Genomic DNA, 26,938 nt, shown 5'->3' with positions numbered 1-26,938 from the left:
CTATAAGCAAGTAGCTTTATTGAACAGAAAAAAAAAATCTGACTTTTTTTAAAATATCAAAATACACTCGTTTGTGCATTTCTCACCACACAACAAGAATGACCTTATAAGTAAACAAGGCCATAGTATATCTATATGAGCTGCAAAACATTCATAAGCAATTCAGCTGCGGGTGGGGCCCTCGCGGTCACGTGCATTTATATAAAGCTTGTAGCAAAGCTTCTTGTGGCTATAGCTTAGCTTTGTGCACAGTTTAGAACAGAGGATGGACATCCAGGCAGGGTTTGAGGATCAGGAGCTTCGCGAGGCACAGAGGGAATACCTTGATTTTTTGGATGATGACGTGGGTTTTATGCTTACCTCACGTATTGTGTATATAAATTATAGTCTTGCAATTCTTACAGTAATAAAATGTAATGTTTTATATTGTGGCTTTTAATAAAACCGAGGTGCTACTGTAGATGGGAAGTTTGCTGTTTTTTTTAGTATCATATTATTTTAACCCATGAAAGTTTGCTAATCTGATGCATTGTGGGAGTCTTACGAGCGCTTCTGTTTGCAGCAAGATCAAGGCGTCTACCATGGGAAAGTGAGGGACATGATTAGTGCAAATGAGCACCGCTTGATCGTTAATGTCAATGACCTGAGGAGGAAGAATGAGAGGAGGGCTACCACGTGAGTGAGGGGCTGGGCGATAGTGGCTAATGTCACAAACAAGAGGTAGTCAGGCAATTGCATTGTTGTTTTTCTAATCTAGACCTTAGATATCACTTATGAAAATGAGGCTTTTTACTTGATATTGGGGCTATCATTTTGTCAGTGAAAACAGAGGGCTTCCTTACAATAAAACTCGCCTTGGACAGTGAGTTGTCTTACAACGGACATACTTTATTATGGGATTTTGGGGGCAAACGAGTGTATTTGGGAAGTTCTGTTTTTAATTCACAAAATGTGTCCTGTCCTTCCTTGTTAGCTCTTTAATTTGGTAGCTTTTTTTAAAGTGTAAAAACTGTCTTTGTATTTTGTAATTTTCTTTTCATAACTTATCTTTGATGTTTCTTGGATCATAAGAATGAGATATATATATACATACACACTCTATATATCTTATCAATTCGGTAATACAATTGACCACTGTGTACTGGTATACATTTTATAATCTTCTAAAAATAATTTCTACTATTAAAGGGGCAAAGTCAAAATTAAACTTTTGTGATTCAGATAATGCAATTGTAAACGACTTCTCAATTTACATCTGTTATTAAATTTGCTTCTCTTGGTATCTTTTATTGAAGAGTAAAACTAGGTAGACTCTTAAGCGCTCAGAAGTGTGCATGTGTGTTAAAGGGACATGAAACCCAACATTTTTATTTCATGATTCAGATAGAGAATACAATTTTAAACAACTTTCCAATTTACTTCTATTTAATTTGCTTCCTTCTCTTGTTATGAGCAGCAGAGAACCTAGGTTCTAGCTGTTGATTGGTGGCTGCATAGATATAGAATGTGATTGTCTCACCCATGTGTTCAGTTAGAAACCAGTAGTGTATTGCTGCTTCTTCAATAAATGATACCAAGAGAAGGAAACAAATGAGATAATAGAAGTAAATTAGTTGTTTAACGTTGCATTCTCGATCTGAATCATGAAAGAAAAAATTGGGTTTCATGTACCTTTTAAGTACTCTATGGTAGCAGTTTTGCAACATTGTATAACAAAGCTACAAATGTTGCAAAACACTGCTGCCAGAGTACTTAAAGGGACACTGAACCCATTTTTTTTTCTGTTGTGATTCAAATAGAACATGCAATTTTAAACAACTTTCTAATTTACTCCTATTTTTCTTTGTTTTTTTGCTTTCTTTATTTGAAAAATAAGGCATTTAAGCTAAAAAATTTTTGGTTCAGAACCATGGAAAGCACTTGTTTATTGGTAGGTGAATTTACCCACCAATCAGCAAGAACAGTGTGTTCAACAAAAATGGGCTAGCATCTAAATTTAAATTCTTGCATTTCAAATAAAGATACCAAGAGAATGAAAAGAATTTGATAATAGGAGTAAATTAGAAAGTTGCTTAAAATTGCATGCTCTCTGAATCACGATAGAAAAAATTTGGGTTCAGTGTCCCTTTAAAGTGAAGGTAAAGTTTGCTCGTTCTGCAAGCAGTATTTAAATATCCTATCAAAGACTAGTTGCAAAATAACCTAAAAAATGAAAATTTGAGCACTTTTAACATGAAGTATTTAACAGGTTTTCTAAAATTGGTACTTTTATGGGGACAACTTGCAGGTTTTTGTAGAAAAAAGCAGGGTATGGTATGGGTGGGTCATGGTGTACTCATGTCTGTTTTTTTTTTTTTTTTTTTTTAAATCTGTAACATCGTTTTTTAAGGCCACTAATTTTTAACTTTTAGGTTAAACACTAACTGCTAAAAGCTATAATCTATTAAGAGGTTATGTAGTTGTAGATATATTCTCATATATTTGGGTTACATATTCACTTCAGGTTGTAAGTATTCTGTGTTACATCCTATTGTATAACATTGATTTAACTTGGACTATTCCATGAAAGCCCCCCCCCTTCTCCCTTTAATGTTTAAATAAAAAAAAATCTCTTGCTGAAAGGTGACTTTTTCACCTCTTAGATAATAGCTGTGCAGTAAATCCGTCTTGTCGCCCATGGGTGCCGGATTTACCGCACGGCTATTGGCTAAGAGGTGAAAACGTCACCTTTTGGCAAATTTTTTTTTAGCCGTATCTTATACTTCATGAATGAGAGTCCTCTTTATTTGTTTCAAAAGTCAATCCTAGCGTTTGTAAAACGCTAGGATTTACTTTCACTTTAACTGTGGTATCATGGAATTAAATGTTTAGTATATTTGTTTCTTAAATAAAATGTTTCTTTAAAATGAAGTATTCTTACTCAGTGTCAAATGGGCTTTAGGACAGTGTTTGTGAACAGTGGTCCTCGCGTACCCTCAACAGGCCAGGTTTTCAATATAGCTGAGCCAGAGCTCCAGGGAAATCAGCTGATGGGTGAGAGCAGGTTACTGATCAACTGATTGGTTCAGCTATAATGTAAACCTGGCCTGTTGGGGGAACTTTAGGACTGCGGTTGAGTAACACTGCTTTAGGATATCATTTTGGACCTGATGCTCAGCATGCCACAAATTAAAGTCAAAATTAAACTTCCATGATCCAGAAAGAACATGTCATTTTAGGACACTTAACAAAAGAACAAAGTAAATTTTTATCAAAACACATGTACATATCCCCAGTAGCAGCAATGCACTACTGGGAGCTAGCATGCGATTACTGGTTTTGCACATATGCCTCTCGTCATTGGCTCACTAAATGTGTTCAGCTAGTGCATTGCTGCTGGAGCTGACTTTATCTGTACTTAAAGTGATGGTAAATCCTAGCGTTTGGGAAACGCTAGGTTTTACAATCGTAACAAATAAAGGGGACTTTCATTCATGAAGTGTGAAATACTTCATTCTGAAAGCTTCTTTATTTGTTAGCAGCGTTTGCTGCGCTGAGCTGCTAAATGCAGCCCACGGGCAGAACGCTATTTGGCTGAGAGGTGACGTTTCCACCTCTTAGCCAATAGCCGTGCGGGAAATACAGCTTGGCGCCAGGTTTTGCGGCATATAATAAAGCAATAATAAAATATTCTAAACTATAAGTGCAATTCCCTTTTGTACTTTTATGTTACTTTTAATATAGAATAATTATGCAAGCTAACATGATTATAGCTTTTTATGCTACAGCAACCCAACAACTGTAATGGATAATGGTTTGGGCATTATGGTCCTAGATCTGTAGTAATGTGTGTTTTAATTGTGTTGGGCCACAGTTTATTTTCAATTAATGAGCATATAGCTCTGAACATGACAGTGTGAAAGCAGCTAAAATGTTATCATTGTGAGGTGCTTGCAGAACCTGGCTGTGGCCCCTGCAGGAAACTTTTTTTTTTTTGTCTGGGCACTGCTCAGATTATTCTGAGAAATGCTTAGAGATGAACACAGGTGCAAGGTCTATTTATAGTACCTCTTGCAGAATGCTTTAGTTTGATCAAGAAATATGTATTTCCATTTTTAATCCTTTGTCCTTTTTATTTTTAGTTCATTGTTGCTCGTACACATGTGGATGATTAGCGATAGCCTAAGTTGGCATAAATAAACTATTATGCGTATACAAATTACCACATAATCTTATGTTGGTGAGTTACAGTATTTGGAATACTCCAAATAGCCAGCTAGCTGTTAAGCTATAGTTTTGAAATATGTATTTTAAAAAAATATTTTTCAGTTATAACACTAACTCAGTAAGACATTTCTACCTTTTTATATAATTAGCCTACTTGATCTGATTAGTTTTAGTCAAGATGAAGTAGCCCTTTAAAGGGATAGGAAGGCCAAATTTGAAAGGTATTTTTCAATTTAGGTTGAATACTGGTTCACACTCCCTTACCAGATATGTGAGTATCCCTCTGAAAAACAGTATTCTAACACCACACCTTTAGAGAATCACTAGTGGGGTGTATGACTGTCTTCAGATTGAATAAACGCCAGCAGCAGCTCTCTGAGCACATGGTGTTTGAGTGCTGGTACACAGTCCCTCACAGCATATGTGTGTGCCACTGAAAAACAATAACTTTTACTAGGAGCTCTTTTGCTAATGGATATATATTACAAATATGCTTTTTAACCCCTTGAGTGCTAAATACGGTTCTGAGCCGTCGCAGAGTTTCCCACTCTGGTGCTAACAACGATTTAGAGCCGTCACTAGCACTCTCCCACCTTGAGGGAGATCTGGGGCTCACACCAGCTCCTACCCCGGTGATCGGGCCTGCATAGTGACAGGCATTGCCGGGGCTTCACGTTATGTGCAGTGACATCACGCTCAATGACATGACGTCACTACACAACTTTGTTCAAAATGAACAATGTTAAGTATAGGAGCAGGGGGGATGCTGCTTAGAAGCCTGTATCTCAGGCATCTAAGCAGTTACAGACCCCCAACCTTTGGAAAGGTAATCGCCTAACCTTTCCAACAGTCTTGGGGATCTGAAAAAAAAAAGTAAAAATAAAAAAACCCTTAAAACAGCTTGGCACCCAGGTGAGAAAGTGCTTAGCACTCAAAGGGTTAAAATTTGAAATGCACCCATGCAAGTCTTAATTTTGACCTTTCAATCCCTTTAACTATGCGTATCTAAACACCACCTTTTTTTTTTTATTTTGAAGATCAGGAATTACTATGGTCCCAATTTTTTGCTTTAAACAAAACAATTAAACTTGTATTATTTTGATTAAGTATACAGGTACAAGTCCCCAAAACTATAAATCCACAATCTTCTCTTCCTGTGTATTTGGTTTAAATATATGAGATGTATTATGACATGTAAATATTGCCTTATGGACAGAAGGTCTTGCTTACACTTGGTCACATCCCCTATCCAAGCTGTCACATTTTACAAACCTTTTTCCTGTCCCTATCAGTTTGGCTAAAGGGTTTTGTACCTCTACTAATTTTGAATAACCTAAAACAGATCTACGACTGTACTGTGTGTTTAGGCCAACAAATGTCTCTTCAGAAAATTGGTTGTTGCAACTGTGAATTATGAACAAAATGTCCTCATTCAGTAACTATCTTGTTTCAGGATGCTAAATAATGCTTTTGGGGAGCTTATTGCTTTTCAAAGGGCTTTGAAGGAGTTGGTAGCATCTATTGATGCAACATACGCCAAACAATTTGACGAGTTCAACATTGGATTTGAAGGCAGCTTTGGAGCAAAGCATGTTACCCCCCGTACACTGACTGCCCATTACTTGGGCACTTTGGTTTGTGTTGAAGGAATAGTAACAAAATGTGAGTAGTTTTTGTTGTTTTTTTTCTCCCCCCCCCCCCGTATCATTTGTTTGGCAGCTATTTAAAGTGAATGGGCAATCCCAAGGTTTCATCCATTTACAGTCACAAATGGCAGTTGAGGTAAAAATTTATATTAAAGGTGGCTAAATGTTTTCAGTGGTATAGCAACATGTTTTTGAAGCTACAGGTAGTTTGACTAGTTCATTGCAGAAAAATACCATCCCTGGGTTTATAACGGATAACATCATTTTGTGCCTACCCCATTTGTTTGTCAAGTGGAAAAGTTACAGGGGAACACAGGAGGTTAAAGTCAATGATGCTGCAGCTGAGCTAAAATAGGGGCATAATGGTCAAAATTGAAATAGGCATGAACACATTTCAGATTTGAGTAGAAGCATTTGTGCTATGCGTTAAAAGGCTTCTAGTAAAAACTAGTAGTGTTTCCATGACATTAGCTCATATACTGTGCATTCCCTGTGCACTAGCAAACGCCACGCCTGCTCAGACCATCAACAATGGCTTAAAATGATGCAAAGGAAGCCACCTGACATGATGCATGCTACCGCTTACTCTGACGTCTGTATTTGAATGAGATCCACAGGCATGCACTGCATGTATGCGTAGGCACTGAAAGACGACTTTTTCTAGAAGCAAATTTTGTTAATAAAAGTATGATGCAAAAAATGCTTCTGTACAATGTTGAAATACAGTTACGGCGCATATTTAAACCTTGAACGTTATGTCACTTTGAAATTACAGTACATTTGAAAATGTTTAAACCTCCTTGCATTTGTAGTCTAGTGTCTCACTGAGCACCCAATAGTGTTTGCATCAGATGTCTATGTAGAGTGAGACTAAATTTCAATTTAGTATTTCTTTCTTTTAAAGTGATGGTAAATCCTAGCATTTCAGGATTTACAATCGCGAGAGAGACTGACTCACTAAACTTACCCTTTTTTGTGCCGCTGCCCCTCACTAAACTTCTAAACCGTGCTGGCATACAGAACAGTGCCATATGACTATCACGGCTGTTGGTTTAGAGGTGGAAATGTCACCTCATTGCAAAAAGAGCGCTGTGCCGTGGGTGGCTGGAGCTGCAGAGTTTAGCGAGAAAGCTACAGCATAGGGTAAGTTTAGCACTTTATTTTATTTTTTATATATAAAGTGTTGAATGAAAGTCCTATTTATTTTTAGTGATGGTAAATCCTAGCGTCTTTGAAAGCTAGGATTTAGCACCTCTTTAACGTGCATAATCTAACCATTCTGTGTATATTAGCCTGTACTTGTTAGCAATTTTTAAATAATTTTTTAAAGCCACATTCTAAGGTTCTAAAACTTGTGCACTTCATTGTTTCCTTCACACTTGCTAATTTATGCTGTGGCTTTTTTTTTTTTTAGTAGAACATGTTTAAAAGTGTCAAAATTAAGACCTGCATCCTTGTTGCTAGGTTCGTTGGTAAGACCAAAAGTAATGCGCAGTGTCCATTACTGTCCAGCAACAAAGAAAACTATAGAAAGAAAATATACAGATCTTACAACTCTAGAAGCTTTTCCATCAAGCTCAATATACCCTACAAAGGTAAGGAACTTTGTCTGTTTTTCTTCACCCTAAATTGAATTTAAAAAATCCTTAAAGGTTTTTATTTACTTCAGGATGAAGAAAACAATCCACTGGAAACAGAATATGGATTAAGCACATACAAAGATCATCAAACTGTAAGCATTCAAGAAATGCCAGAGAAAGCCCCTGCTGGACAGCTCCCCCGCTCTGTAGATATTATAGCAGATGATGACTTGGTGGACAAATGTAAACCTGGAGATAGAGTACAAATTATAGGAATATATCGCTGTCTTCCATCCAAGCAAGGGGGTTTCACATCTGGCACATTCAGGTATGACCCATAAATTCTGAAAGTTTCCCAGAAGCAATTATAACGGGGTTTATTTTTTTTTTGTTTTTTTTTTACACTTCCAATTTTAAGTGATTTGTGTATCGTTGTCATTTGTGGAGAATTTCCACTGAATTCTCTTAACTTAAATCTTGTTTGCTTAGAACAGTATATTTATGTTCAATACAGTAAGCATTACGTGTGCACAAATCATTCTATACCTGACCATGGGATTGTTTTGAATTTGATTACAAAAATCCATTCCTCTATTTTCTGCGTGGACAGAAGCTTAAACGGACATAAAACCCCACATTTTTCTTTCATGATTCAGATAGAGCATACAATTTAAAACCGCTTTCCAATCTACTCCTTTTTATCAAGATTTCAAGATTTTCTTGGTTTTCTTGCTATCCTTTGTTAGAAAGCAAGAAGGTAAGCTCAGGAGTGTGCATGTGTCTGCAGCACTATATGGCAACAGTTTTGCAACAATGTTGTATATTAGCAAGAGTACTAGATAGCGGCACTATTTCCTGTCATGTAGTGCTCCAGACATGCACGCTGCCTACCTAGGTATCTGTTCAATAAAGAATAAAGCAAATTTGATAAAGTTAATTGAAAACTTTTTTTTTTTTTTTTTTTTTTTTTTTTTGTCGGTATTTGAATCACAAGTGAAATGTTTTGGGTTTCATGCAGGGTGGATTTGCTTTAAATTGTGGCTTATTTTTAGAATAACTTTTCAGGTAAATTTTCCAGTTATATCAGGCAATTATTGATGTGGTTATTTATCATTAGATATGCATAGATGGATCAGTGAAATGAATGACACTATTGGGAGGTGAACTATCTCCAGTTTAATAGGTTAATTATTCAGATTTATTCTTAATGCTTATCCCACCCTACTCCCACTTAGGTCCTTGTGCAGATCTATTCCACAGCAAAAAAGTATATTCAATTGCAAAAAATCACAAGGATTATCCAGGAGCCTAGTTATATAGCGGATTTGAGCTCACCCACTAGTTGCACCTCCCTCCAAAGGTGTAACAACAAGTAACGCCAAAAAGACAAAGATTGTGGGGAGCACCCCAAAAAAGGCTATCCGTTTCAGCTAATTAATTAATTCAATTCTATCTAGTTTGCCAAACATCTATTATTCCAATCATACATGGATCTCATTCAATTAATAATAAACCACTTAGAGTAAAAGGATTCATACAATTTTATTCTCTATTTAAAAAAAGCACATAAAAATGATTTGCTCCAAATACATTCAATTATATACAAGACACTGGTGTCCTATCCTAAACTGTTAAATGCAATAACATAATATAAGCTCATAAATAAGAGCTCAATACATAAAAATTCATCAATATTAAAATTTAATAAACTGATCGAGTATATGTGGATAAACGTAAACTTGAAAACAGTGTTGCTATAGCAGTTTAAATATAATAATGACTAGATAAGATTGCTACACTTTGTTGAAACATTCGGCACAAGTTTGTTCAATGAACTAGTTAGCAATTTAGTATTGTCTGTAAAGTTCCAGTTAAACACTTTGTTGGTATGCAAAGATGGTGTCTGTAATATGGTGTTAATGTTCAGTTTTATATTTGTTTACCTTTAAGATTACAGGGATAAAGGTACCTTATTTCTTCTCATAGGCAGCTCAAATGATTTCACCAGCGTCTGTGCTGCCCACAGTCAAGTAACGGGTCACAGAAAAATGCTGAGTATACCGCTTGTCAGCGGTTGTTGAAATCTCCGGTTTGCTTTACCTTTGGAGTCCAGTTTCGCCAATAGGATGGTGCGCGCACTTATTCAATGTATTTTTCAACTCCTATCGCCCCAGCAGTTAAGTCAGACGGACCTGAATTCTCCAGTTTCCCACTCTGACACTGATGTTGCGGCTATGGGAGTCAGATTATGTTTTCTTTTCACTGGGTCTTCACCTGCTATATTCACAGACAGGACTTACGAACAAAACCAGTGTTTAAGCTTTCTCTCTCTCTCATGGAGCTGTGGATTGGATCAACTCGTGTCGGCTCTTCCCTGAGCCTTTGTCAAGATACTAGTCTCCTCAGCTCCTCCTCTCTTTAAAGGCTGCAGAACTATTAAGGGCATTCAGGTGATTACAGACAATGCAAAACTTAACCCTTTGTCATACACTTCATATCTCGTTATACGATATCCTTGGTGAAAAAAAAAATCAATAGATTCTTATTCATTTAACATTTATATATTCTGAACTGCACTTAATTATTAAAAGGCAATCCCAAGTATAACATGAAATAAAAATGTTGGCAATACTAGATACTATTTATAAAAAATTAGAAAATAAATAACATTAGATCTAAAAAATTAGGTGAACTTCATATATAGGAATATAATGTTAAAGGACATTATCTTTTTTATATCTAGACATGTATTCAAATTACCACACAAATTTACTGAAAAATGGTGTGTATATATATATATATATATATATATATATATATATATATATATATATATATATATATATATATATATATATATATATATATATATATATATAATTAATTTAATAATTAATTTAATAATTAAGTGCAGTTCAGAATATATAAATGTTAAATGAATAAGAATCTATTGATTTTTTTTTTCACCAAGGATATCTTATAACGAGATATGAAGTGTATGACAAAGGGTTAAATCTTGTATTGTTTGTAATCACCTGAATGCCCTTAATAGTTCTGCAGCCTTTAAAGAGAGGAGGAGCTGAGGAGACTAGTATCTTGACAAAGGCTCAGGGAAGAGCCGACACGCGTTGATTCAATCCACAGCTCCATGAGAGAGAGAAAGCTTAAACACTGGTTTTGGTCGTAAGTCCAGTCTGTGAATATAGCAGGTGAAGACCCAGTGAAAAGAAAACATAATCTGACTCCCATAACTGCAACATCAGTGTCAGAGTGGGAAACCGGAGAATTCAGGTCCGTCTGACGTAACTGCTGGGGCGATAGGAGTTGAAAAAATTTGAATAAGTGCGCGCACCATCCTATTGGCGAAACTGGACTTCAAAGGTAAAGCAAACCGGAGATTTCAACAACCGCTGACAAGCGGTATCCTCAGCATTTTTCTGTGACCCGTTACTTGACTGTGGGCAGCACAGACGCTGGTGAAATCATTTGAGCTGCCTATGAGAAGAAATAAGGTACCTTATCCCTGTAATCTTAAAGGTAAACAAATATAAAACTGAACATTAACACCATATTACAGACACCATCTTTGCATACCAACAAAGTGTTTAACTGTAACTTTACAGACGATACTAAATTGCTAACTAGTTCATTGAACAAACTTGTGCCGAATGTTGCAACAAAGTGTAGCAATCTTATCTAGTCATTATTATATTTAAACTTCTATAGCAACACTGTTTTCAAGTTTACGTTTATCCACATATACTCGATCAGTTTATTAAATTTTAATATTGATGAATTTTTATGTATTGAGCTCTTATTTATGAGCTTATATTATGTTATTGCATTTAACAGTTTAGGATAGGACACCAGTGTCTTGTATATAATTGAATGTATTTGGAGCAAATAATAATTTTTATGTGCTTTTTTTTTAAATAGAGAATAAAATTGTATGAATCCTTTTACTCCAAGTGGTTTATTATTAATTGAATGAGATCCATGTATGATTGGAATAATAGATGTTTGGCAAACTAGATAGACTTGAATGAATTAGCTAAAACGGATAGCCTTTTTTGGGGCGCTCCCCACAAAAAAAGTATATTCAGTTAGCTTCTTGAAACGTAGTATGGGCTAATTCTGTGTACGTAGATTTGCAGGGTAGAAATGGCATTAAAGGGGACAGTAAAGTCAAAATTAAACTTTCATAATTCAGAAAACCTAACATTTTTCACTTATGTATTTTCTTTATTCTCTCGGTATCCATTGTTGAAAATCATACATAGGTAGGCACAGTAGCAATGCACTACAGTGAGCTAGCTGTTTGTTACTGTCTCACCCAATGTGTTCAGCTAGGCCGCAGTAGAGCATTGTTCTCAAACAAAGGATACCAAGAGAGAAAAGCAAATTTCATAAGGGTATACAATTTTCAAATATTTACTTCTATCTGAAGCCCCTTTTTTTTTTTTTTTTTTTTTTTCTTTCATGATTATTTTCCATAAAGGGACATGAAACCCTAAAAGTAATTCACGCTTTAGGTAGAAAATACAATTTTAAACAACTTTCCAGTTTACCTCTGAGATTTGCTTCATCCACTTCAATCAATTTGTTGAAGGAGCAGCAATGCACAAGTGAGCCAATGACAAATGGTATAGATATGCAGCCATCAATCAACAGCTAGAACCTAGGTTATTTGCTACCCCTGAGCTTACCTAGATAAACCTTTCAGCAAAGGATAACAAGAGAAGGAAGCAAATTAGATAATAAAAGTACATTAGAAAGTTGTTTATAATTGCATGCTCTTTCTAAACCGTAAGAACAAAATGTGGGTTTCATGTCCCTTTTTTAAGGTCTATTTATCAACACTATGTTTATTTTACAACATTTGTAGCTGGGAAGGAGAACGTTAAATGTGCAGACACAAAATTCAGTTTTTAAGAGCTGCAAAACAAATGTGATTTAGTCAAGAGATTATTTTGGGAAAACATTTCTTACATTAATCCATTCACAATGTCAGGTTTCTGTAATACATTTACATTGTTAGTATGACTAGGTTACAAAATTATTTATTTTAGCAGTAACGTCCAATAAAATGTTGTGTATATAATCTCAGCAGTTGCCAACCAATTATATATATATATATATATATATATATATATATATATATATATATATATATATATATATATATATATATATATATATATATATATATTGTAACAGATTTATTAAAATCAATATTTATTCCTTAATTCTAGATTAGTTTCCTTTTTATATAGACACCTTGAATTATATTTATGTAGAAATTAGATTATGAACCAATTATGTCTTTGCTGTTACAATATTCTTTACAAAGCAAACCAAAATAGATCTCTAAAATGAACCTTACTCAGAATGAATCGCATTAAAATACCCCAAATGATACCAGAATAGTCTATAATTAGCCAATAACTCTAATGCTGAACTTATAACTATCAGAGAAATTGTATATTAACACAACCAATTTTATATGCAAGTTCTAAGATTTCACAATAAGTAAGATATGACTTATAAATATAAAAGTGTGAATTCTTTTCTAGCAAATAAAATTATTTAGCATTAATGATTAGTTCTAAACTGCACCGGACTATGAATATAAAATAAAAATACCAAATATCCCTTTGAATCACCAGCTTCAATTAGACTATAGATATATAATAGCTTTGATTTAAATATTATATATACTTAACAATCGCGTATCCTCTACCAAATAATAAGATGAGTGTTCAGCTTCCAGAGTTTCTTGTGGGTCATATAAGGATTTAGTCCACTATTGCAAATATACAGGCCTCAAATTATTCTAAGAAAGTGTCCCAAAATTGCAGAGAATACAGGTAAGTCCAATATGCACAAGCACCAAGGTAACCCCCACTCCTGGGGTTGCAAAATTGTTTGCAGGCCCAGAGGCAGAACTTTTCTTCACCTTCTGCAATGAGATTTTTTAGTGAAAATTTTTCTGCAAGTCATTTTGAAATAAAATTCAATTGCAAATTAGGCAGTTACACTAAAGCACTGTGTTGATTAACTAGACATCACATATTTATACTGTAAAATTTAGTAACAAAAAAATTCCCATAATCCATACACTGCTGCTTTGCAATGCTGTTCTGTATTTGACTGTTCTCTTCAAACAGCACTTTTCTCTGGCTGCACTGAGAAAAGGAAAACTCACACAGTGCAACCAGGGCAAAACTCTGTTTGCAGAGAATAGTCTAATGTGGGCAGCACTGCAAAGTCTCAGATCACAGCATATTTTGCCTTGGAGTTTGCAGGTGTGCAAGCTAACAGACCGGCACTACGGACTTACATGCTTAATCATGTCATGATTAAGGACATAAGTCCAAAACGTTGTCTGTTTTATGTTGGCACAATAAAGTAATATTTTTACATTAATTGGTGGTGCTGCTATACTAATTTATTTGCAAAATTGCAGAATAGACTTCGCACAAGTCTGTGTGATCTCTCTGTCAAAGTGATTCTCTCTCTTTGAGTCTGTCTGCCTAGTGTGTGGCAAAATTTATCCAATGATAGACCACTCCTTTTCTTTAATCATTCCCACAGAATATTGGATACGCTCTGTCCGAAGCTTGTCCCTCATAGGTTATTTGGCAAATGCTTCCCTGAGCAGCCAAATACCTTTTGGTTGCAATACCATTTTTATTCCTTCGGGGGGCAGCAGACATTGTCAAACAGTTTCACTATCAAATACTGCTACAGTTTAGTATTTGATTTAAAGTGTTCATTAAATACATTTATAATTTACAGTATCAAACAATATGTCCAGTATGTATGGGATTATTTAGTACTATTTAACCTAAGTATTTTGATACTAAACATGATAAAATACTTCAATTTTAGAAGATGCCTTTTAAAAATCACATTTTTATAAGTGGACTAGTAGTATGAATCAATAATATATGTTTATCTGACTTATTTTGTATATCTGTTCATTTGATATACTGGTACATATTTCATTTCCTAGTCACCATCTTATATCATATATAGATGAGCATTATACTTATTTATTAATACATGTCTCAACAGTGTTTAAGACAAGGGCTAAAAATATGATGCATTTATGTTAACTTATAGTATCTTATTTAGAAACCGCATCTTCACATCAGGTTCCTCCCTGTAAGGCTTATTAGATTTCTGTAAAATGTATGTATTTTGAAATAATTTAGAACATTCCAAATTCACCATAGATACTTGTCACTATAATATATTTGCCAAAAGCAATCTCATATCCATTTATTTATACATGTTATTTGGACAGTCTGAGGCACATATTGACTATTTAAAAAATATATAGATAAATTGTCTTAATTTTAAATCTTCAAAATTCTTATGCTTTTAACCATACATATGTTTCAAAGTAGATTTATTTGCTATTCTATGGAGACGTGACCTCTTAACTTCCTGTATTTGAACTCAGTATGGGACATTTTAACACCTAGATGATAAGAGTTACATCTTCTGAGATTCAGCTAGCTTTAAAGATCACTTCAGACTGAGCGACTGCTCCTTCAGATAGGAAAAAAGTGACAGCTGAAAGATAGTGGCTAGGTGTGTTCAAAAGTTGGGCTGGTTTAGGTGGTGGGAATCCTGGGAGGAAGTGCAGACAAGTATCAGTGAGCCGACTTCCCGACACAAGGGTGCAGTTATAGCATCACAGGCACATGAAGTGATCTGCTAAGTCTGGTCATCAGCTAAAGATACTAGCAGTGAAGATCGTAAGAATCCGTATTAGTTATCCGGCTTGCGGCCGGTGGTGGCTTTCCCTGCAGTCAAGGGCACAACCCACGCTCCATTGGTATACAGTGGGGGTGAAGATCCGGATTTGGCTGTATGCTGCCCGACTTCTGAGTCTGAAAGAAGGCTCAGACTACTGTTTACGAATGCAAGAGCATGCAAGTGCTTGATGATTCAGCATAGGCCTACGGTATCTGACAGCGGAGTATAAAGAGCCCAAAGAAATACACAAGACACCAGGAGGATACATCATCTGGTAATAAGGTACTTTTTAACACTTTGTTTTTTTTTTTGTCCTCGTGTACCCTGAGATGGGAGATTGAATTGGTGCACCAACAAAAGTAGTATATTACTTAGACTTATATCAGCAAGGGCTATTAGGCCTTCAACTTAATACCTCACTGTATAAGGAGACTGCCGTTGGACATACGGTGGATTGCACAAAGCTAGTCAAAAAGAAAAGGAAAATCTCTCTGGCTATTAATAACAGTGCTCCACAATTCAGGCCCCCTCTTTGCAAGGTGAAATTATTTGGAACGCAGGGGTCTGTATACAAGGTTTTGTCTGTCCATAGTACCTCCTTGCTTGAGTTTGGGAAGGGCCTTGCTGGGAGATTGGCTGGACTAAAACATTTTTTTAAATAAAATGTACATATAAGGTGGAATGACCATATAAGTGGAAACTATGTGGTAAATGTCATTACTCCTAGTCAACACACGTGGAATATAAATTGACTTGCTAATAAATCTGTGCAGGGAGAATTGTATAAGAAGTAAATTAGGTATAAAAATTGTATAGTTAAGGGCCCCGCCTTTTTTCTTCTAATCCCACAAGAAGTAACTGGAATAGAGTAAGGATATAGTTAAGGATTCTTTCCTTGTTCTACGACTACTCTGAATGGGCCATGTTAGTTATTACATAAGGTATCTGTTTAAATGATAAAATGTGTAAATACTGATGTATGTATACTGTGCATAGACTAAGTGGAAATTGTAAAAGAAGTGAACAAAGTAAAATAACGGTATAGATACTGGGTCCTCTAGTCACATCCCCACAAAAACGGAAAAAGATTTTAGCACAACTTAAAAAAAGTACCCCTGATATAGTCTTTACAAGAGACACACTTAAAAGAGGTAGAACTGGCCAAATTAACAGGGTGGGTGGGGGAGGTAGTTGGAACTCCCTGTGTAAGTAGGAAGAAAGGGGTGGCACTTCTTTTTAATAAAAGGCTTCAATATAAAATCTTGGGGACTGAACTGGACCCAGAGTGTGTGTATGTGTGTGTGTATATATGTATATATGTATATATTCATATTCTACACACCCCTGTTAAAATGTCAGGTTTCTGTGATGTAAAAAAATGAGACAAAGATAAATCATTTCAGAACTTTTTCCACCTTTTAATGTGACCTATAAACTGTACAACTCAATTGAAAAACAAACTGAAATATTTTAGGCAAAGGGAGATGAAAATAAAAAACTAAAATGATATGGTTGCATAAGTGTGAACACCCTTTTATAACTGGGGATGTAGCTGTGTTCAGAATTAAGCAATCATTCAAAATCATGTTAAATAGGAGTCAGTACATGCCTGTCATCATTTAAAGTGCCTCTGATTAACCCCAAATAAAGTTCAGCTGTTCTAGTAGGTCTTTCCTGACATTTTGTTAGTCACATCCTACAGCAAAAGCCATGGTCCGCAGAGAGTGTCTAAAGCATCAGAGGGATCTCATTGTTAAAAGGTATCAGTATGCAGAAGGGTACAAAAGAATTTCCAAGGCATTGGATATACCATGGAACACAGTAAAGACGGTCATCAAGTGAAAAAAATATGGTGCAACAGTGACATTACCAAGAACTGGATGTCCCTCCAAAATTGATGAAAAGACAAAAAGAAAACTGGTCTGGGAGGCTGCCAAGAGGCCTACAGCAAAGGAGCTGCAGGAATATCTGGCAAGTACTGGGTGTGTGGTACATGTGACAACAATCGCCCGTATTCATATGTCTGGGGTAGAGTGGCAAGACGGAAGCCTTTTCTTACAAAAAAAAACATCCAAGCCCGGCTAAATTTTGCAAAAACACATCTGAAGTTCCCCAAAAGCATGTTGCAAAAGGTGTTCTGGTCTGATGAAACCAAAGTTGAACTTTTTGTCCATAATTCCAAAAGATAGGTTTGGCGCAAAAACACTGCATATCACCAAAAGAACACCATACCCACAGTGAAGCATGGTGGTGGCAGCATCATGCTTTGGGGCCGTTTTTCTTCAGCTGGAATTTGGGCCTTAGTCAAGGTAGAGGGAATAATGAACAGTTCCAAATACCAGACAATATTGGCACAAAACCTTCAGGCTTCTGCTAGAAAGCTGAACATGAAGAGGAACTTCATCTTTCAGCATGACTACGACCCAAAGCAGGGCTGTGCACAGGAGATGCCCTTTCATTCTGACAGATTTAGAGTGTTTGTGCAAAGAGTGGGCAAATCTTGCCAAGTCAAGATGTTCCATGCTGAAAAACTCATACCCAAAAAGACTGAGTGCTGTAATAAAATCAAAAGGTGCTTCAATAAAGTATTAGTTTAATACAACCATATTTTTGTTTTTGTTTTTTATTTCCCTTTACCTAAAAGATTTCAGTTTGTTTTTCAATTGAGTTGTACAGTTTATAGGTCACATTAAAGGTGGAAAAAGTTCTGAAATGATTTTATCTTTGTCTCACAGAAACCTGACATTTTAACAGGGGTCCACTGTGTGTGTGTGTGTGTGTGTGTGTGTGTGTGTATATGTATATAAAAAAAAATCCTAACTGACATTAAGGAAATTATAATCTTAGATTATGCCATCATTACTTTAAATATTAAAGTCCGGAGTTATCAGGTTATAGGTTCTTTTTCCCTAAGTACCTTGTTTCTAATGTTCAGTTTAAAATGGAAGGAATTCTACCAATATAATTATAACCCAGAGATACGAACCAAAACTTTGTGGGAAACATTTAAAGCCGTAATAAGAGGGGAAATTAAGGCATATTTTTAGTTATACAAAAATGCAAAATAGCAACTAGAGAGATGCAACTGGCGAATCAATTAAGAAATGCTTATAATGCCTATATTCGTGACCTGGTCAAAAAAATGTGGGACATTTACCAGGGGAAAAAAAGGGAAAGAAGTATTCATATCACAAAAAATGGCACAAGACTAACTCGGGACCAGTTGTTCGTTGTGTGTGGAGTTTTTTTTTTTGTTTTTTTTTTAGCGACCAGATTCCAGCAGAACTTTATAAATGTCTCATAGAAGACATTACACCGACATTGGTTAAATTATTTAATAATTACTATGTGGATGGTATGCCGTGCTCCTAGTTATTTTACGGCATCTTTAATAGCACTAAACTTAAAAAAGGTTAAGATAAAGAAGAAATCAGTTTGTACAGGCCAATCTCGCTTTTGAATAGACTATAAAATTCTTACAAGTATTATAGCAGCCAGACTTAAATTGGTCATTGGACCCCTTATCTATAAGGACCAAGTCGGCTTTATGCCTGGTAGAAATTCTTCGCGCAATTTAAGGAAAAATCAACTGATATCGATTAGCTTTCAAACATCTGAGCAGCAAAGAAATCTGTCCAAGGGGCCTGATGCAGCAATAGATGCGGAAGGCGGCCTTCGACTCCATTACCTGGGATCACTTGTTCTCAGTGCTTTCTAGGTTTGGAGTCGAGGGTCCCTTCTAGTTTTATTCATACAATCTATAAACAATTTAATGCTGCTATTATTGATAGGCCTTCAGCTAGCTTCCAGTTACATAGAGGATCAAGACAAGGCTGTCCTTTATTCCCCTATCTATTCAACATTGCTCTTGAACCCTTAGCTATTTGTCTAAGGAAAGAGATTGAAGGAATTAAAGTCGGTACAAGAAAGGTTACAACGTTGCTATGTGCCAATGATTTATTAGTATTAATGTTAAATACAGGAAGAAATATCCCTTTATTAACACAAATATTGCAGGAGTTTAGTGCCTTTTTCGGGGTATAAAGTTAATACAGCTAAAACAGAAATTTAAAGTTTAAAGAAGCCAAAGAGGCGTTTACGTATTTAGGTATCAAACTTTCTAAAGATAGTAATGACTGGTACAGGCTCAACTACCCCCCAATTCTTGCTAAAATAAGAAGTGATTTAAAAAACTGGGCTAAATTTAAATTAACTCTAACAGGCAAAGTGAATTTGATAAAGATGGTAGTATTTCCTAAACTTTTTTACCTAATGCAAAACATCCCCATTATGATAAATTGGGAAGACTTAAATGTATTCAAACAGGGGTGCCTTCAATTCTTGTGGGGGGGAAAAGTGGAGAGCTATTGCTTTTTAAAACACTGTCATTATATAGGACTGAAGGCGGTTTGGCTTTACCAGATATTGAAGTATATAATTTAGTGGCTATTTCGAGGATAGCGTTAGACTGGCTAACCGGAGCTGATTATTATGCAGTACAAGCTATGGAAGAGAACCTGGTCCATCCATACTCCTTAGTGGCCCTCCTCCATTGTACCACTGAAAAACGGCCACTTAAAATCAAACAAATGCCGGTTATTCAAAACATGATAGTTGCCTGGCAAAAAATACTGAAAATGTTACACATTAATCCTAGCTTCTCCAAATATCTGACTATCTTGGGCAACCCTAATTTTACCCTGGCGTTAAACTCCAAAATATTTAGAGAATGGGCTTTAAAGGGTCTAAAATATATATGGCAACTTGGCGGACAAAGTACAGGGAGAAGTAAGGCATTTCCGGACCTGAAACAAGAATTTGGGTTGATATAGCATTTTATGCTTTCTTACAGGCCCAACATTATGTTCAAACACTTGCTTTAGATGGCCCTGAAGAGGACACATGGGGCATACTCAATCCAGTATTAAACCTTTTCAGAGCAGGCAAATACACTCATTACTATACAAAACAATCTTGAGTTTTCTTGGCCAACTAAAAGTGCAAAAGATTGCACAGGCTTGGCAAGTTGCAACAGAGGTGGTACAGAAAAGTTTCAAGTTAGTAGACTCTGCAATTCTCTCACCTTCATGAAGAGAATCTCATACCAAACTGGTAAATAGAATTTATATTACTCCAAAAATTAAAGCCCGCTGGGATAAGTCGGGTTCGTATTGTCATAAATATAATGTTTCAAAACATTTGTCAATTTAATGCCATAATTATGGTAGTTTGATTATTGATTTTGAAATGCTGGAAATCCAACAAAGCCCCCAACCTGACAGAATTCCAGCAGAAACTTAAAAAACAGATAATTATGGAGCAAATGGAAACTTTAATACTCAGAAACCCAAGTTAACGCTCTTCCATTTTAAAAAAACGCTTATCTTAAATTATCCCAAAGAGATACAAAAACAACTTATCGCGCATTTCAGGGGTACCATGTATCTTGACTTATCCACAGCTGATAATGAATTACCGGATATATAGATGAGACGAGGAGAGAGAGGAAGAGGGTTTTTTTTGTCTGTTTTGTCTTGTACTATCTCAATGTTTAAGTTATGGTAAACAAGAAGTTAAGAGCCAATTCATATACAAAAAGCTTACATTTTGCTGTAAGGGTAACCTGGAAAGCTCTGACTGGTAAAAATTATGTTTAGGCTTCTTTGAGAAATGGAGCTTTCCTTATGAGAAACATTGTGCTGATATTATCAATGTGTGACCTTCGTCTTGCTATGTATTATCTATGATCATATGTCATTGCTGACTTGTATTGTGAATTGGTAAATAAACAAATATTTAAAAAGAAAAAAAAAGGAAAACTTATACAGGCTTCCTTTGAAGTGGATAATTGAGACATCCTGAGTTTACAAGTGTCTATTTCTTTGTTCTACAAATCTGTGTTTCAGAACAAAGGGGGGTTATCGCCCATTCCAGCGTTTGTTCACAATGCAGTCAATTCATGCAGCAATAAAGCTTCCTATATGAATGGATTAATCAAATATATTTGTGCACATAGCTTCCAATGATATCTCACCTTTTACATGACAACATAAAAAATTGACCCGTGCAGCCATGAATATACTGCATCTTGCTATATAATTAAAAACAAATCTATATTTCAGGATGAATAACCTTTAGAATAGAATTTATCTTAAATAGAAACTATATTTAGATAAGATTTCCCCCCCCTCAAAAAGCATATTTTATTTAAAAAAAATAATAAAAAAAATCCTATTGAAAGGTACATCAGCTCCCACAATTGTTAGTTTAAAAAAATAGATCATCCCGTTATTACTCATTCCCCAATTTTGCATAACCAACACTGTTAAATTTATACACTTTTTACCTCTGATTAGTTACCTTGTATCTAAGCCTCTGCAGACTGCCCCATTATTTCAGTTCTTTTCCCATGAAGAAATCAATATTTGTTTGCATGAGGGTGTTTTAAAAAAAAAAATGATCTTAAATTCTTCCTTCAGATGTGTGGTTTTCAGAGGTTGAAGTGGTGTGGGGGGTGGACTGCTGCATTCTAGATATCTTGTTGACCCATTAGAGAACTTTACCAACTTCTAGAGCATTAATCAAAGGAGCAAAAAGGAATTGTTGAACTGTTTGTATACCCATTACAAGTGAATTAACCTTATAACGCCATTACAACGTATTTCATCCAAATTTTTCTGGGCTCTAATGCCGATGGACTGAATACAACATCCTAACCGGGTGGCTTTCCTGAAGCAACTGGCGCTTCCCTGATGGGATCGCTGTCTGGAGGGCGTGCGTAGCATCATAGGGATGCCCCCCTGACACGATCCCATCATTGAAATCTCATGATCACGTGCATGATCTCGAGATTTCAAATTGTTTACATCGGAACAGTTGTTCCAATGTAGACACTTTTAACACTGGCAGAAAAGGGTTAATAAATGCTATTGGAAAGAATAAAATACTATGGCATGGTATTGAAGTGCTGTTTCAAGTTGTGCATGTAATGAGCACAACTTCCTCTGAGCAGACAAAATACCACAGTTCAAATAATTCAGGTACATTGTAAGTAACCATTTTAAGGTGGATAAAAGGGCCTTTTGTACACTATTTTTAAGAGGGAGTTTCTTTTGGCTGTTAAAGGACCGTTTAACTAAATATAAATATTTTTATTTATAATTTCAAACAAGGTTGTAGTATACCTTTTTTATTATTTTGCCCCTTTTCCTGTAATTGGATGTCTCCAAATTGTGAGATTTAGAGATTCACATGGCTGGCTTCACAAGCCTAACCCTGCTACATGTCTGTCCCTTATTGGCATCTGCAGAGCTTTAACTGATACTAAACTGCAGAACAATTAAGATCTTGCGAACAAATTGAGTAAATATTCTTAAGTATCCCAATAACAAGGCATGTAGCTGGTGGAGTATGACTACTAAAATTCGTTGCAGCAAACCAGGTTCAGCATGTGTTCAGCTAGCTCCCAGTAGTGCATTGCTACACCTTCAAGGACACCAAGAGAAAGAATTGAATTTGATTACCAAAGTAAATTGGATATTTTTGTTCCTAAGATATGGTAAGTCCACTTCTTCATAAATTACTGTTGGGAATACCACTCCTGGCCAGAAGGAGGAGGCAAAGAGCACCACAGTCAAACTGTTAAGTATCCCTTCCCTTCCCACAAACCCCAGTCACTGTCTTTGCCTTAAGTGCAAGGAGGAGGTGATGTTTTAGTGTCTGAAATAGATTGGATTTATTTCACTTCAATCAAGATTTTATTATTTTGAAAGCCAGAGTAGGTTTACTCTGATCTTTCTTCTCAAGATTGGGTTTAGCTGTACTCTTAGTCTCTTCAGTAGGTCAGTGGTGGCTTTCAAGCAGTTAGGAACTTGTGAGGTGGGCCTCACTGCGTTTTCTTAACATTTTGCTGCCCCTGTATAGAAAACCGGAGTAGGTTTACTCTGATCTTTCTTTTTTTCTACAGGTCTCTGAGGAGTGGCATCCTCTTACGCTGTGTAGGCTGTCCTGCCGGATGGCTAGACTGCAGGTAAGTGCTTTTGTCTTCTAGGTATGGAGACTGTGCACTTAATAATAAGGTAGAGTTTGTAAGGATATGTACAGGCAGGGAGCAGGCACTATTTATTGTGACAGGGGACTTCGGGGGGGTCTACTTTTTATTGGTAAAGTATTCATTCTTTTAATTTTGAGTGATGTTGTAAGCTTGATAGCTTAATTTGCTCTTAATTGCTTAAAGAGCCATATAAGTAGTTAATTTTGTCACAGAGCTCTAACAGCAGCTAGCAGAATAATGCTGTGTTGCTCTCAGTATGATTACACCGTAACATTGCTACTATGGAGGCTGTGTTTAGTTTGAAGCCTTTTGTGCAGGAACACTGCTGACATGCTAAAAACTAGAGTTGGTCTGAGTTTATAACAATGTATTGAATGTGAATGATACGCACTTTACGGTATCTGCTGAAATCTTCTTTTTTTTTTTTTTTTTGATAGAAAAACAGGCTGGTCGGCATGGAAGCTCTATGCCATTTGTTTTTTTGTCAGCTTGATTTGTATAGCTAAATTGATCCTTTCAATTTATCAGGTTTCTGCTGCAGAACATACACTGCACTGTCCTAGTTCGGCTCTTATGTCTGTCTTTTCCCTGGCTAAGCCTTTAAGCTGTATGTACAGCTATGCTATTCTAAGGGATCCTGCAGCAGCTATGTTCCATTGTTTAGTGACAATACTAGATATTTACATATGGTAAATAATGTATTGGTTCCAAATAATTTTGTATTTAAAAATTTTAATTTGGGTGTATCGGTCTTTTCTTATAGGCCTGCTATGCCCTGTTGCACAATTAGTTTCACATATGCAATTCTGTGCTGCATCATTAGTTCCTTTTTTCATATATTAAGATAGAATGTTGCCCACTGAGCCATAGGTCCCTCAGGATGATGCTGTTCAGGCAATGCCACAGCTTTCTACTTAAACATCCCAAGCCTCTATGGCGTCACATACAGTGCCCTGAGGTTCCTCTCAATCTCCTAGAGGAGTGTATTTGCCTGCAGAGTTTTACAGCTCGGGTATCCTCTGTGGTACCTGTAGCTTTATCTGCTTTTCCTTTCCTACAGGAAAAACGCTAGAGGACATTTTTAAAGAATTCAGATAGTAAGGTTTCTGCTCCACTTTATGCTACGCTAGTTGTTCTTATAGGTCTGAGGATTCACCAGTAGCTTCTGAGGGTGAAATCTCAGATTCAGACAGTATAATTCCTTCATCTGATACTGAAGTGGTTTCCTTAAGATGTATGCTTTAACACCTTGTGTATTGTTAATAGAGGTTTTAGCTACCTAGGAGTGTAGCTGAAATGGAGACCCCCATGTGACAGTGCAGCAGTGGATGCTGTGTCTGAAGCAGAATCAGGTTTATGTAAGAGCCAGAAGGTTAAGAGAGTGGGAGATGAAGAGATCATGGATAGAAGTGAGCTTGTTGCAAACAGAGCGAGAGTTTCAGAGTGCACAAGTGAAGGGGTCAGGTGGTTTTAGATGTAAGAGGAATGCGATTAAGGTTACCAGAGTTTAGTTTATGAAGCCTATTGAAAGGCACACAAGGATGTGAAAGGCTAGGAGGTTGTGAGGGACCAGGATTAGGGGAGATGCCACCAGAAGCTAGTATGAGCAAGAGGGAGAGTGACATGAGATGAGAAGCAGATTTGCAGTAATGAGACTGTTTGTTTTTTGGCTGAAGTGCAGGGGGGAGAGTGTTTAGGAATAGGTAAAGTTCATGAGTACAAAAGTAAGGTGAGTATAAGAGAGATGGGCTAATGAACAGTGCAGGTGGAGAGGGAGAAGGAGTAATTGAGTAATGTAGTTTGTTATAGAGACAAGAGGTAGCAAAAGGAATATGAAGATATTAAGCATTATTATGAAAGTGGGAACCAAGTAAACACATAAGACAGTGTTACAGCAGCACTTGCAAAAGGATACAATGAGATACATAAAACATAGTATTACAAGAGTACTTGCCTTGTGTCTTGCCCCTTGCCCAATCCTTGTTGAATTCTTGTATAATTCTTAAAAATTAGTGCCTCACTTATAAAATATTCACTTTGAAAATGTGAACATATGCTATTAATAATTACACTGCCCTGTAAGCAATGCAAGCCCCTGTGCAATGCACATCCCAGATTAGTGTGGAATATATACAGGCAGGGTGGTCAGCTGAGTCCACTAAATTTAGTTGATTGCGACTCAGACAGTTGGTAAGGCCAATTGGAATGTTAGATTCTGGTTAGGGTGAGATGAGTTAAGTAAACAGACAATAACATTTGGAGGGGGTTAAAACTGTGACATAAGACAACTATACATTTTAGAGTTATAGCAAGTATAAGGATTGAGCATCACATGGCAATTAACTAGACATTAGAATTGAGACATTGGGAAAAACCATTACAATAAATGCAGGACTTAATTTTAACAGCCTAAATTCATGTGCTCAATATACATATACACAGAGACTTGGCGTAAAATGACAGAAAAGCAGGGAATAGCAGGATTTCAATGCAGGGCCTTAATTCACATACCTGAAAGCAGAAGAGACAATAGGTTAAGTCAGCATTCCTTAGCAGATGTCAGTAGGCAGTTTGTTAGTTAGTAACTAGCATTGTGGAGAGTATCGAGTGTAATTCTTGTATAATTCTTAAAAATTAGTGCCTCACTTATAAAATGTTCACTTTGAAAATGTGAACATATGCTATTAATTACACTGCTCTGTAAGCAATGCACGCCCCGGTCTTGTCTTAATAGACTTGCCTGTCGGGCATTGTGGTCAGCTGAGAAGCCTACCTGTGGCTTAGTGGTACAGCCTAGGTTTTCAATCTTGGATACCTATTTCCTCCGTTTGCTCTCCTTCCACGAGTCATTGCTCGTGCCAAGCAGGAGAGAGCATCAGTGATTCTAATAGCCCCTGCGTGGCCTTGCAGGATCCGATTTGCAGACCTAGTGGAAATGTAGTCTCTCCCATCTTGGAGACTGCCTCTGAGGAAGGACCTTCTGATGCAGAGTTCCTTCCTTCATTCAAATCTCATTTTTCTGAAGCTGTTTGGAGATTGAACGCTTAGTTTTGTCTAAGCGTGTTTTTTTTTATTTTTGAGTTGGTAATTGAGACCATGATTCAGGCTCGCAAGCCAGTTACTAGAAAGATTTACCATAAGATATGGGATAAATATCTTTATTGGTGTGAATCCAAGGGTTACACTTGGATTAGGGTCAGGATTCCTAGAATTTTGTCTTTTCTCCAGGATCAGGGTACTGACTGATAAATCCTTCTTCAGAAGGGTCAGATTTCTGCATTATCTATTTTGCTACATCAGTGCCTGGCAGATGTGCAAATCTTTTTGTCAGGCTCTGGTCAGAATCTGGCCTGTGTTTAAGTCTGTTGCTCCTCCTTGAAGCCTTAACCCTGTTCTTAAAGTTTTTGCAGCAGGCTCCGTTTGAGCCATTGCCTTCTTTAGATATTAAGTTATCTTGGCAGGTTTTGTTTCTCATTGCTATCTCTTCTGCTCAAAGTGTCGGAACTCTTAGCTTGCAGTGTGATTTGCCTTATCTTTCATGTCGATAAGGTGGTTCTTCGTACAAAGTTAGGTTTCCTTCCTAGAAGTGATTTTGGACAGAAATATTAATCAGGAAATTGTTGTTCCTTCTCTGTCCTAGTCCTTGTCATAAGGAATGTTTGTTGCACAACTTGGATGTTGTGCGT

The 26,938-nt window shown here is 36.4% G+C and overlaps 1 protein-coding gene across 1 annotated transcript in view; it reads left to right on the top strand.

The window, feature by feature from the left end:
- The first annotated feature begins 207 nt into the window (after positions 1-207).
- LOC128660911 (maternal DNA replication licensing factor mcm3) overlaps positions 208-26,938 on the top strand; it is a 130,169-nt gene continuing 103,438 nt past the window's right edge. The window contains exons 1-5 of the mRNA XM_053715003.1: positions 208-343; positions 563-675; positions 5,660-5,868; positions 7,317-7,447; positions 7,522-7,760. Coding sequence (XP_053570978.1) covers positions 266-343; positions 563-675; positions 5,660-5,868; positions 7,317-7,447; positions 7,522-7,760 — 770 coding nt within the window. The 5' untranslated portion in view covers positions 208-265. The remainder of the gene's footprint in view (positions 344-562; positions 676-5,659; positions 5,869-7,316; positions 7,448-7,521; positions 7,761-26,938) is intronic.

The sequence above is a fragment of the Bombina bombina genome, chromosome 5, assembly GCF_027579735.1.
Source record: "Bombina bombina isolate aBomBom1 chromosome 5, aBomBom1.pri, whole genome shotgun sequence".
NCBI classification, from domain to species: Eukaryota; Metazoa; Chordata; class Amphibia; order Anura; family Bombinatoridae; genus Bombina; species Bombina bombina.
The sequence above is the reverse complement of the archived record's forward strand: the minus strand, read 5'-3'. Positions and strand labels throughout refer to the sequence as shown.